We start from the raw sequence: 14047 nt of genomic DNA, 5'->3' as shown, positions 1-14047 counted from the left end.
AGGTTAGGTCCTTTTCTTTTAACCCTAGAACAGACATGTTTCTAACACTGTCATGCCGCGGGCAATATGAAGATACGTCAAGTAGATGGAGTTTTTTGTAATCTAACAGTTGCTCAGTAAAGTATGTAAACATTTATATAAATCTTTTGCGAATATAATCATGAATATATTTCTTGAGTGTACAGTGGCTCACGAAAGTACTCAAACACTTTTAAAGACATTTTATGCGTATATTATATAAAACAATTTGAAATTTCGTTACTATAACGAAACACAACTATCGTGATTATATTGGTAAAGTTTGAACCGAATCTAACAATGTACATACTAGGTTAATACATACGACATGTCTTTTTTCGAGTTAGATTTTAACTTTACGTCGTAATTTTTCTAGAACATTATACATCTAATTATAGTAATTTCTACATGATTCAGTTTATGAAATTGATCAATGTGGCATTTGTATTGTTCAAATACTACCCCTAATTTTCATATTAAAGAGGAATAACAAAAAACGCCGAAGACTGTCTCATCATAGTGCTAATAAAATTTCAAAATGTTTTACATAACACTTGATATCACATACACACCCTACTAAATATGTTATACTAAAGTGTTCAAAGTTTTCCATACCAAGTGTTCAAATTTTCATGAATCACAAAGTTTTCTCTTTTACTAAATTTTGCATGTTAATACTTTAAGATTAAAATAAATTTTAGTAAATCAAATGAATTATATTAAAAATATATAATAAAAACTAACGAATAACGTGGTTCTTTCGTAATTTAAAATGTATCGAATCAGTCAGATGACGTAACTCTCGATTACACTGTTTGAAAACTTTCGACCTTGCATGATAGATAATAAATATATGTATTATCAAAAATTGGTATTATGAAAGATATTTACATATAAATATATATTTATTTATATCTAAGTATCGTCTTCTGAATCCAATTAAAGCGATTCGTAATAAATTACATGAGATATATAGAAATTAAAGAACAATCAAATTAAAGTCTTTTTGTAATTTGAAATATATCGAATCGATCAAGATGGCGTAAATCTCGATATTTTATCGTTACAAGGTTTTAAGTTTTGTGTAATTCGATAATAAATGTATTATGAAGGATGATTCAATTTTCTTATTCGATTTAACTAAATGGAAGGAAATAATTTATTGTAAGGTTATTGGATATAAAAGTGTTATGGCTACTTATAAATTATATTTGATAAAATACTCTATTATTATGCCTGACTGGAATACAATAATTGTACAATAGTTGAAGCACAGTAATACTAGTAATTGCTACAACAAAATTGAAATGAAGAAAGGTTTATTCTAGAATCAGAATTCCCCAAATCTGCCGAATGATATGTGAAAAGTACTTTATAGCAATATAATACCTATAGGTAAAGTAAATATTTTATTATCGACTTTCATATTTATTAGCAACCTGTATCAAATAGAGTCAGCGGAATGAGAGCACAGTTTCAAAGTTATAATATTCGTTATCTATTAAATCGAACAAAAGATAGAGTGCAATTTATTATTTAATAATGCGTCGATCCGATCTGCTATCTATAATATCCGTTTTGGCAACGAATGATACAGTTTTCAAATATAACCCTGTGAATATATTGTTCCATTCTTCTTCAAGGCACTTTTGATATGATAATAAAAATCGAGGTCATCTGGACCATGTAAGTTAAATCTCTTTTCGTCTGTGAATATAACTTTTCTCTACTTTTTATTCTTCTTATTATAGAGTATATGACTATACTGCACAAAAAAATAAGATGAACTTCCTCGTTTATAATTTCACAGTGATATATAATTGTAGCATTACACAAACAGCATTTTATCATTCTCATTTTAGAGCACTACAAACGCTATTTGAATATTTAAATGAATATTTTGTTACGATAACTTAATAATCTTGTGGAACATGAAATGAATGATATGTAAATAAATTACATAATAATAACTATTATTGATAAATATTCAAATGAAATGAGAAAATATTTTAGTATTTTAATATTTAATAATTATTACTAAATATAAAAATTTAATCTTTAGATTAAAAGATATTTGCTAGATTGTGCGGTTTTTTAAAGAGTCAAGTATATTCACGATTAATTCATGAATTATTGAATATTCAAGAATAAAAAATTCAAAAATTTGAATAGTTCTAAATTATTGGTAGCGTGAGTAAAACTAGGTATATGATGTTTTTCAAGAAATAATTAAGATTGAAATATTGCTTACAGGTTGAAGAAATGTATTCTTTAGCTAAGTTTAATTGTATTCGATCAATTTCCAAATTCAATTTTCTGGAAAAAAAAGATTAAATGAAAGAAGAAAAAAGGGTCATATGAAACACGTTACTCTATATTTTTGTCTTGTCGATTGTATCATGATTATCGGGACATCTTGTATAGCTCCGCTCAGTTGCGTTGAACATCTCGGTGTTTTATCAAATTTGGGAATGCGAAGAATGAAATATCATGGTTTATGATTGAAAACATCTTTTTTGCGATTACTCGGGTATTGTATGGAAATATCCAAGTGGACGTTTGTTCAACGTTCCTTTTCTGTTAAAATTTCCGTTTACAAAGATATGGTATTACGTAGTTTAAACGCGTGAATCTAACCTAATACAGTATTGGAAAACATCTCTTGTATCTGTCAGTACAATGTTGTTGCGAACGTACAAGTGGGCATTAAACTGCCAATTTAAACAGCTTGCTCGTAATTTTGGAATATTAAAGGTAATCTCATTTCTTAAAACATTATTCCTAAAATCTATCTTTGCAATCTTTTGCAATATAACCAAAATTTTATTTAAAGCATCAACCAGCTCTTGGATTTGAACATCATGTTGCTAAACTGCCGATAATACAACATGTTAGATGTAAATCTAACACTCCAATGAATACCATTATACTATTTGTTCCACAACAAGAGGTTTAGAATCATTATTATTATCTTATTATTATTATCTTTTACCAATTGAGAATTCATTTCAAATTTCTTTTAATAAATCTTTTTAGGCATGGATTGTTGAAAGAATGGGAAAGTTTCATAGGATTCTAAACCCAGGGTTAAACATTCTTACACCAATAATTGATAGAATTAAATATGTTCAGTGTCTCAAAGAAATAGCTATAGAAATACCTCAACAAAGTGCTGTTACCTCAGGTACATTCAATTATATGTTTAAATATTACAGATATAAAATGGTATTAATTATATTGTTCTTTTATTGTAGATAATGTAACATTAAATATTGATGGTGTATTATACTTAAGAGTAGTTAATCCATTTCTGGCTTCATATGGTGTTGATGATCCTGAGTTTGCCGTAGTTCAAATAGCTCAAACTACAATGAGATCTGAGCTAGGAAAAATACCTTTGGATAATGTATTCAGAGAAAGAGAAGGGCTCAATGTTTGTATCGTTGAGAGTATAAATAAAGCAAGTGAAGCTTGGGGAATAGCTTGTCTAAGATATGAAATACGTAAGGCTAATTGAAGAAACTTTCTCATTTGATATAAAAAGTTATTGTCACTTGAATTTCTTGTAACAGGTGACATAAGACTACCTCAGAGAGTACAAGAAGCAATGCAAATGCAAGTGGAAGCAGAACGCAAGAAGAGAGCTGCAGTTTTAGAATCAGAAGGAACTAGAGAAGCAGAAATAAATATAGCAGAAGGAAAACGTTTAGCGCAGATTCTAGCATCCGGTAATCGTAATCGTGTTTTTAGTCAACAATCTGTTATGTTTAAAAAATTATAAATAACTTACACAATACCCTAACAGAGGCTATAAAACAAGAAGAAATAAATAAGGCGGTTGGTACTGCACAGGCTTTAGTGGCCATTGCAGAAGCACGTGCAAAGAGTTTAAAACTTGTGGCAAATGCTCTCAATATGACAGATGCAAAAAATGCAGCAGCATATAGTATAGCAGAACAATATGTCAAAGCATTCAACAAATTGGCAAAGGTCAACAATACTTTGATCTTGCCCAGTAATGTTTCTGATGTGTCTTCCTTAGTAACACAAGTATGTCACTCAAAAATTTGTCCCTGTGTAATTACTTTGCAGATTGTAAATTGTTGTATATGATTACTTTATCTTCTAGGCAATGACGATTTATAAACAAGTTATGTCTCAGCCTACTTTAGATAATCCTGATGCAAAAGAGAACAAAGATGCTCTCAGTGTTGATGACTCAGACGAATCTTTCGAATATTTCAGTGACAAAGAAGAAGCAGAGAAGCACAGAAGCAGCAAAATAAAGCAAAATCCTAAAGTATTGTAAAATATTTATACATAACATAAATATATTTTGATTTTTACTATGTATCTTTTGCAGTTCTGTGCTTATAGAGATGGGGGAAATAATTAATTATGAGTCAATAATAACAAAACAATTTTATGCAAAGATTCATAAGTTAAAATAGTTACAAGAATAATTAATTTTTTAAAAGTGCAGTAGTGTAATGATTGATAAATTACTTTGAGTTTCAGTGATTCTTTTACTTTCTTTTCTTTGTGTGAACTGAGACTGTAGGTACTGGAACAGCATATGTTTCTTGAGAAATTCGATTGATATAGTATAATGCAACCATAGAAAACAGGAAGCACGTTGTAATTGCCACACGATGTACTAGACCTGATGCAATTAAACTGATTATCAATGAAAAGATAACTGTAACAAGAAAATTTGATTATTATCTTGAATTAGTGATATTTGATCTTTTAATATCAACATCAAGTAACATACCTTCAGGAAACAATTTTTGTTGAAAAGATTTGCCAAATATTGTTGCTTCCAAGTTTCCTATTGCAGTTAATACACACAAAAACAATATAGATCCAATATATCCTCCCAATATTGTATAAACCTGTGACGATGCCAGAGAAGCTTTATATATTTGCATTCCCGAAAATACGAGAACTGTTAAAATAGATGACAACACAAACGATACTCCGCTACTAACAGCTGGAAAGTAAAAGAAAACGAAATATATAAATATATATAAACGAAAAGTAAAAGAAATATATTGTTTCCATATTTCATTTACTTAAATCGTTATTTTGAACAAAATTAATTTACGTTAGAAGAATTGGGATAGAAATGTGACTATAATATTAACTAATCAGAAAGTCTAGTATACTATTTCTCTTAATATTTCTATATATCTTATCAATATATTACGCAAAAAAGATTTCTATAAATGTTTTGAAGTATAGTGCTTTATAAATTTATACGTACGCATTTTTAAAGAAAATTTTTGTGGTTAGAACCGGTTCGAATTGATTCGTGGATCTTTCAATTTTCAGCACAGTGCTATATTGTCACTTTGTCACAATGTGCTAAGACATACCAACATTACTTGCATTAAAGTCCCTCAAATTTAAAATTTAATTAAATTAAGAAGCGTTGAACAAGCTAAGACAGAGGCTAGGACAATAATTAAGAATCTATATTCTGTAGCTATAGATTTCTTAATTAATTTACAATTTGTATAATTGCAGATTAATAATAGATTTCTAACGAACGTTATTTCAAATATATAATTTAGGATTATGAAATTGAATGTTCAAAAAATGTGTATATAAGTCGTGTGAAAAATTCTGAAAAAATTCATTGAGATATTTTCAAATATCTATTTTCCAGATAAATCATCATTTATTTAAAAATTTAGCTGTGGTCGTGAAGAATTATGGTAATGCAGGATTAAATAGTCTAGTGACATTTTCTCTCTAGAACGTGTCGAAATTTCTCTCGCATATTTAAATGTTTAGTTTGCTAAAATGCATCATCAAATTATACAGATATAAAGATTGTCGAAATATTTAGAACAAAGGACAATATTATTGCAATCTAATCATTGGTATGATATACATTAGATGGTTTACTTGGCATGAAATATGCGTGCGCAGGGATTGAAGCGTTGTTATCGATTTTGAACTTGTTACGGAGACTCCCTTTTCGATCGATATTTTAATTAACAATTTTTTTACTATTCTTTCTTCATCGTCCTTGTAAAATTCTGCAACTATTTCCAAATAAGAATAACATCTCTCATTTTATGTATAACTGTCATCAAAATAATGTATTATTCAAATTATACAATATTAAAAATAACAAAATTGATCGAAAAAATAAATCAACCATAATATTCTATAAATATCTAAAATATTTAACATTCTAGTTAAAGATATCTTTTCATCAAAATTTCGCACCATAGCACTCCCTCATTAAGTGGCCAGAATCCTGCCTTGTAAACTGACTACTACTATCCCTACCACATGTTCGCAGTTTTTTCCATTTCCATCTCATTTCCAATACCGACAATCAACTTAAACATAAATTTATATCGGATATCTTAAATAAGATATCTGAAATCAGATACTTCTATCTTTTTATCAATTTTATATTGATGTAGAATCTCGTAAGCTATTGTTATAATGAATGTATGCTCTGAATGAATGAAATATTTAAGGTTATGATTAGAATGGATGCGTTAAAATCGATTAAAAATACATAAATTTTTTGACAGAATTGTGTTTTGGTTTTGTAACAACATACTTTTTGTAATTCTAATGCTATATTTTGTATTTTTAATACAATTAGATGTAAAATGCTAGGTAGGACGTAAAAAGTAAAGAAAAGCGTTTTTAATAAATACGTAAATGTGATTGTTAATTAATACGAAAAAATAATTGGTTAGCTGTGTCCATATTTCATACAAGCACGAGCATTATGAAGTTAATGAAAAGCTCAATCTTGTTTCTCAATTCAAACAGATGCTTCAATATCTGACCAAATTCCGTCTCAAGCTGCGGCCAGTTATCAAAGCAGTGTTGTATATGTTCACGGAAGTTGATTTGACTAGCGCAGTATGACGTCAGAGGTAGTAGGCCGTGTTCGCGGAGAAGGAGTAGGATTGGCTGTCAGGAGTGATCGGTCCGGCGAAGGAGTAGGAGGTCCGGGTCGCCATTTTGGCAGGTTGTGAGAGCCTTCTGTCGTCGCCGTGAGCCGAGCTGTCGTTCGCCCAGCTGAGCCCTTTACGCGCGCGCGAGAGAGCTCATTCGGCTCGATCGAATTCGCGACACCAAAAAGCAGAGACCAGGCCGGTTGGTCGCGAAATCGAGGGAAATACTACTTGAACCAACGGGAACCGGCTCCACGCATGTATATTCGCAATCTTTACGTATATCGTTCTACACATAACTCTTCATTCCCTGTTGGTGCTCTCGAGTAGGTTTTACTCTCGTGTCGGTTGAAACGCCAGTTTGTGGTGGTGTGCGTGTGACACTATCGTCGAGGCTGCAGAACTGTTCCTGACTGTGATAGATAGTACGACACGAGAGACAGAAAAGGAGAGTAGTTAGAGAGTCGAAAGGTGCGTGAGCTTTAGAGGAAAAAAAGTTCGAGTGTGACAGAAGTACAGGGACAGTATGGCGGGACAGACGATCAACGACAGGCTATTGGCAGCCAGGCACAGCATCGCCGGTCAGGGTCTCGCTAAGGCTGTCTGCAAAGCTACTACCGAGGAGATGATAGGACCCAAAAAGAAGCATCTCGAATGTAAGTTCTCCGAAGACACAATTATGTGTTTGTAGATTAAGGAATTCTATGTATTTATGGGACATTTGGAAGTTGAAGAATGTACAGAATGTATATCGTAGGCAAAAATATACTGGGGCGTGTAGAAGTTTCCGAACAGATAGATCTTTCACTTGGTATTTCAAAAGCGATATTTTAAAAAACTGTTAAGTAATATTGCATAACTATATAATGGTACTTGTGTATTATAATACCTTCTTTTACCAATTTGCTTAAAATTACTTTTTGAATATAGAATTGAAAATTCATTCTGATCGAAGATCTTTACATGTCACTGTATGAAATAGGCAAAGGGCATCTGTTACGATATTCAGTAAGTAAGACATTTCAGTTTAGGTTTTGTGTTTGAAATTATATTCATAGGAATATGAATTTGCGTAAATATCCACGCTCTAGTTATTTGCATTGAAAGGATGGGATTAATGTTCTAGGTCTTAGGTGAATCGGATTTAGTCGAGGTGATTTTACATAGGGTTTTCACGGTGACGAATGGTACATATTCGTTTAGCACGTTTAGCGTCACGATGGTCGTCGATCGCTTACGTTACTAAATTTTTTAGACCGATTAGAATAAGATAAACTTCGTGAATTAATAAATTGTCAATAGTATGAATGATTTAGACAACACTGATAAATTTCATAGTCTAAAAAACTGTCAATGGTGTGAGTGATTTAGATAACGTTAATAAGTTTCATGGACTAAGAAATTTTTAGTGAATTGTCAGAGAAAAGTGTACAAATATGATATTTTACAAAAATCAAAAGTTACGGTATAGTATATTCTAGGGCCGAATACGCGTGGATTAAGAACGAATTAACTACTAACTATACTGCTAATTTTTACGAGGAAATATTTTTTAGTTTGAAAATTTATTTCTTATATCCTGTACACGCTATCTGTTTATTAATTTGATTAGAATGTATTTCAATTAGGTCTATAGATTAGATATTTTTTTGGCCTTCCTATTGCAAATAATTGTCTTGGCATGTTCACAAAAATTATTAACATATGCTAAGTTTTTCCGCGTGGTCCTAGTTGGAACGCTGTATTTTCAATAAATATTGTCAAATTATGGCCCATTTTAAAATATCAATTACCAGAAATAGATAGCTAATACAGGAATAAGGGCCCTGAATGGATGTAGTTTAAGCTGTACATTAGGTTACACCCCTTGAGAGTCGTTTCAAGCTTAATCATGCACCTGCAAGCAAACAAGTCGCTAATATGTTGCTTTACATATACATAACCTATTTTAGAAATCCAAACTTTCTGCGGTTCATTATCTGCATAAATTTCGAAATCGACTTTTAGCCAAATTTTCAATGCAAATAGTCCGCAATGTTTTGCTCGTTATATCATGACATATAACTAGGCTGTGAATTTTTATGTATTTAAGAAAATGGAATGTTATGAAGAATTTAAATTTATGGGAAATTTGAAAATGCAGAATTCGTAGAACGCGCATAATATGAGGAAATATATAAGATATAATATAGTGTTTTGTACAATATGTATTTGGTAGGTGAAACAATTTTCGACTTTTTCAAATATACTCTCAAAAATATGAATTTGTATAAAAATTCTCAATGTTCGTATGACTTAATCGAGATATAATTACGCTATATATAGATATACAATATATATAATTATTATAATTAGATATAGCTAAATATAACTGTTTTGGATTCTCAGCATTTCGAACAATTCCGTTACATGAAAAAAGTGAGAGGATAGGTCCTCGGATAGGACCTTGTTCTGAAAACATTAGTCCTCGCATGGAGGAGTATCAGTGAGACGTACAGTAGCCACAAAAAGTATTGGCACATATCTTTCTTTCCCAAGAAAGCATATTTGTAGCTGTACGAAAATACCATTATAATCTACCATTACTATACATTATACCACTATAATCTCAATTGATTTTTATACATTTATTAGAAATTTGAAGGTGCAAAAATCCACAGAGTGGACATAATTTGTAAAAGTATATAAAATATTTAAAGTATAATACTCTCTATAATATTTACTAAAGTAGGTTAAGCAATTTTCTACACAAGTTTCATTCCTTTAATTAATTTGCATATATATGTATTTCTTTATTGTATTGAGAATCAGTGTTTTTTATCTCAATCTTTTCTATAGTTTGTGCATGTATATTTTGTTTTTGTCTTAATTTAAATGTTGAAGCTATATCATAATTTATTATATATTCATTAGAATATTTTGTTGTATTATTGTAGGTTAGGTAACGTACATATTCCCCAATTATATTTATAAGAATATGAATTTACATAAATATCTACAGTCTAGCTACTATATTAAATACATTAATGTACCAATGTTTCTTGTATAGCCAGCGTGTATAGTCAACTATTGTTACATACAAAGCGACTCGTAGACTGGCCGGAAGATGAATCACGTTCCGACGGGAATATCTGCATTTTTTTCTCGAGATCAAACGGTTTTTCAAGGTGTATGAACCTAAGCCAATGTCTGGGTGTTGACGTTACCGCATTAGTCACGTCTGATGTACGAGAAATGAAGCGCGCACCTTTCGTGTGTATGTGAGTGTGTTTCTGTCCGTTACACGTTAACGGGTTACTTTCCATTTCGAGGCGTTGCGCGGACGAAAGTGCCTTGATCGACAAGGTTTTAACGAGAGGAAGTCAAGCCATGAATGTGGAGATCCTTTTTCGAAATTTGGGATATTAGTATCCCAATATATTATATAGTGTGTTCCAGTAATCATAGCAAAATCGGCATAATGGTGATTCTACGTGGAAAAATAGGACGAAAGTACAGAATAAAATTTGTCAAATACTTTTAAATTTCATTTTCTCCGAAACGACGCGAGCTATAAAAAAATTGTATTTTATGTTTTTTCGATTCATTTTTTTACATAGAAATCATCTCCGTAACAATTGTATTGTGATTATCGGGAACATTGCATATGTACATATCTACTGCTGCAAAGCTCTAATAGGGTTTTTCAGATATTCGTGTTTGAGGTCTAGTGTATTTAATTCCGTTCTATTCGGTTGTACTTTTTGTTCACTTTTTGTTTACTTTTTATAATTATATAAAATACTAATAAATATGTAAACACTTTTTATTTGTCTTCTTCAATTTGGCACTATTGTTATCGCGTAATCAATTGTTATTTTATTTTATAATGATTTTAAAATCAAGCATGAACATTTCTAGGAATTATCTGCATTGTCAAAATTTCATTAAATTGAAATAAATTGTAAACAAAATAGGAATTTCATTTTCATGTATTTAATGTGTTTTATATAACTGAAACTTCGAACTTCTATATCGGGAAAATGACGACTCATTCTAAAAAAGTCCTCTAGCGCGTTATAAGAACCTTAATGGGTCATTCGACATATGTACAGACAAAATTGATATTTTTAATTGAATTCTAATAACTCTTATACTAAAAATCTTTCGTCATATTGGTAATCATATATTCTATGGAATGTATTTTATTTATTTATTGTTCTTAGTAAATGTAAATCAGTTTTATAAAATTACGATTGTACCAAATTTTGGTACCTTTTTACATTTCTTATCTTATGAACTGCACATCACACGTGTATTGCACCTAATGTTAAGAACTTCTAAAGGCAATTTTCATATTTCATGCAGTTTCTATTCGGGGAAGTTAACGCCTACTAAGAGCTAGAAATTGAGAAATCGATTAGTCGGCTGAAGAAAGAAATGAAAATGCATGAAAATATTAATAGATGTTGAATGTTGGATAATTTCATGCCGCTGAGTTCAGAACTCGGTTTGCGTCATCAGAAATTTTGAATAACTATCACGGTATCGAGTTACGTTCCTTCGCGACCGTTACACCGATAACGATCGTTACTCTTTATTGAAAAAACAAGTAACTTGACTTAGTAGACTTTTTGCTCGTATAGCCACACCGCTCGCGAGTTGCTGGTATCGATTGTATAGTTTGTTGGCAAAGTACTTGCCGACCTATACACGCCCATTACAATTATGTTAACAGGAATAAGTGCCATCTATAACCGTGAAATGTTTGTATTAACAAAAATTTGCAAAATTTATGGAGAATTCTTTTTAATAACATGGAATTAACGATATAAAAGGCCTTTTTAACAACATAACCTCTATAGTTCAGAAACAATATAGAGTTCATATATCTACATACTAGGTTTAAATTGGTTTTAGTCGATCGTTACATGAAAACCAATATATGTACATATCGTTGCAAAATATTCGAAGGGAATTGATCGAGATTTCTAGTTAAGTAATGGTGAAAGTTTTTGAACGCTGGATCCTACTGATAACAGATGTTTCGTGCGAAAGTAGTTTCCGCCGCTTCCTGCGTGAAGTTGTTGTTACGATATTATCGGTTTATGAATGTTGCCATGAAGTCGAAGCTTGTTAGTGACATAACGTTCTTCGAATGTTGCCGGGAATGGGAACTTTATTATGTTTCTATGCCTATCAATCGTATCGATAAATACATTTCTTGCCCTTTTATAACCTCTGTTACATTTACAATGTTATTAAACAATGATACGATAGAATTCAAATTTCGTGCTAAAATCACTTTTTTTTCTTTGTTGATACATAAATCGTTCTAATTTCGACTACCGACTTTAACAGAATATACAGTTTGCTTACGAAAGTATTTCCCGTACTTAGTATGAAAAACTTATATACATTCAAATAAAAATTGCTGGAAAGGAATTTAGCATTTGGTAGAGGCAGAGATTTTCTGTATTACATTTAAATAATCTTCTAACGTAATAATTATTTTAGAACAAACTTTAACTGAAGAAACTATGTATAACAGTCCTGTTATTGAATTTTAGAATTGATACAATTCTCGAACAATGAAACTAAACAGTTATTAGGAAAGAGTTTTGAATTATGAGAAAATTGGTTCGATTAGATACATATGTATATAACGTGAGGTTTCAGTACCATATGAGAAAAACTTAAGTAAACCTAACTTAATATGTGCATTGTCAGATTCGTTTAAAACTTTACCAATATAATCGTAAGGATCGATCTCATTACAGTATTAATGGAATTTGAAAATGTCTTGTATAACACACATGATATATTCATAAAGGATTTGTATAAGTGTTGGAATATCTTCGTGAGCCAGTGTATGCTGATTGTTTTAGGTTATGAATATGCATTCTAGATTATAAATAATAGTGGAATACGAAAATGGCCTGTGGAATATTTTAATATTAAGGATGACGTAGATGACTAAGGGTGACGTGAATGTTTATAACCTGCGTTATGTCGCGTTCCTTCCATTAATTAGAGTTGGACAGTTACCGATTGTGTAAAAGTTTGGTTATCGACAGGAAAATACGCAATTTTATACGTGAAACGATAGGAAACCACACCAGTTCCTCGTGATTATCGATTCTACTGTCGCATGGGTTGCATCAAGGTTTGTAGATATATGTGTAGGTGGTGTGACCTGTATCTGTTCCAATTTGAAAGCCCACCCTCGTCGGAGACCGTGACGTAGGGTCTTTGCACTTTTCAATCGTATCGAATTATTTCTAATTGATTCAGCCGAATTAAGAAAAGGAAGAAATATAGAAAGAAGTTCTCGGGATATATATATACGAAATATATATATATATTTCATAACCATTGCATCATGTTTCGTTAATATAACGTAATTTGTTGCCTGTTTTTTTTTAATGGTCATTTTGTCTTTATGACATAGAAAATAAGAAACGTTTCAAATACATAATGGTTTTTTGGTTAATTAAGAAATTATGTACGTGTACACATATTTATTTATACATATAGGTAATGACCACTGAATATGTTGTTGCAATAAATTTGGAACCTAATTTATAGGTTATTAATACACCACAGACTTTTATGCATTTTTGGGAAATCTAATTTTTTAATTCCTAATTTTTATTTTACATACCTAAAGCAAAATACTTATTTTAATGCTTAATAAACGAAACAAATCTCCATTTAGAATCTATTTCTGTAGGCATATTCGTAAAAATGTAAAACTGCATAGACATCCGCAGTCTAGTTATTAAATACGTTTGTGCGATATCATTTAAAACGTATAAAAAGAGGAAAGAAATTGAAAAGCACGAGTCACTCTTAGTGAAGAAACCACTTTTGTAGAACAGAAATTACTCAAGAGAATTCGAGACAGCAAAGGAAATCAAATGACACACTATTTTGGAGAATAATTGGCATTTTTGAAATTTAATTTTTCAATTCTCTTGGATCACGATGCACTATGAATGATTTTGTGATACTTTGTCTAATTTTAACGCATTGTAAAGTTAATGTTCGTTTTATTATTTTACGTAGTAGCATTCGTTTCAGCTAACCCCTGGTGAGCGAAAACATTAACATTATAT

General features: G+C 30.9%; 3 protein-coding genes across 22 annotated transcripts in view; 2 read left to right on the top strand and 1 right to left on the bottom strand.

Annotated features, from left to right (window-relative positions):
- The first annotated feature begins 1455 nt into the window (after positions 1–1455).
- On the top strand, positions 1456–4376 carry LOC100747011 (stomatin-like protein 2, mitochondrial). 2 transcript variants are annotated; one of them, XM_033320584.1, is made up of 8 exons: positions 1456–1704; positions 2443–2772; positions 2852–2968; positions 3055–3202; positions 3273–3521; positions 3591–3746; positions 3824–4068; positions 4148–4376. In XM_033320584.1, the coding sequence occupies exons 2-8, from the start codon at positions 2698–2700 to the stop codon at positions 4325–4327; spliced, it is 1170 nt and encodes a 389-aa protein (XP_033176475.1). In that variant the 5' UTR covers positions 1456–1704; positions 2443–2697; the 3' UTR covers positions 4328–4376. The 2 variants fall into 2 exon arrangements, with proteins under 2 accessions (XP_033176475.1, XP_024223277.1); XM_024367509.2 differs by lacking the exon at positions 1456–1704 and having other exon boundaries at positions 2271–2772.
- A 45-nt stretch (positions 4377–4421) lies between these two features.
- On the bottom strand, positions 4422–5427 carry LOC100741669 (protein KRTCAP2 homolog). The gene is made up of 3 exons (XM_003489374.4): positions 5285–5427; positions 4793–5011; positions 4422–4717 (listed from the first exon to the last, which is right to left on the bottom strand). Exons 1-3 carry the CDS (start codon positions 5286–5288, stop codon positions 4545–4547), a joined length of 396 nt encoding a protein of 131 aa, XP_003489422.1. The 5' UTR covers positions 5289–5427; the 3' UTR covers positions 4422–4544.
- Positions 5428–6954: 1527 nt separating this feature from the next.
- The window catches only part of LOC100746890 (phosphatidylinositol-binding clathrin assembly protein LAP), a 32168-nt gene continuing 25075 nt past the window's right edge, over positions 6955–14047 (top strand). For 17 of the 19 annotated variants that reach the window (XM_012385343.3, XM_012385341.3, XM_012385347.3 and 14 more), the window contains exon 1: positions 6955–7606. In XM_012385343.3, coding sequence (XP_012240766.1) covers positions 7477–7606 — 130 coding nt within the window. In that variant the 5' untranslated portion in view covers positions 6955–7476. The remainder of the gene's footprint in view (positions 7607–14047) is intronic. The other 2 variants (XM_024367508.2, XM_024367504.2) reach the window with 1 other exon arrangement.

The sequence above is a fragment of the Bombus impatiens genome, unplaced genomic scaffold, assembly GCF_000188095.3.
Source record: "Bombus impatiens unplaced genomic scaffold, BIMP_2.2 scf_0320, whole genome shotgun sequence".
NCBI classification, from domain to species: Eukaryota; Metazoa; Arthropoda; class Insecta; order Hymenoptera; family Apidae; genus Bombus; species Bombus impatiens.
This window is presented reverse-complemented; position numbering and strand designations above follow the sequence as displayed.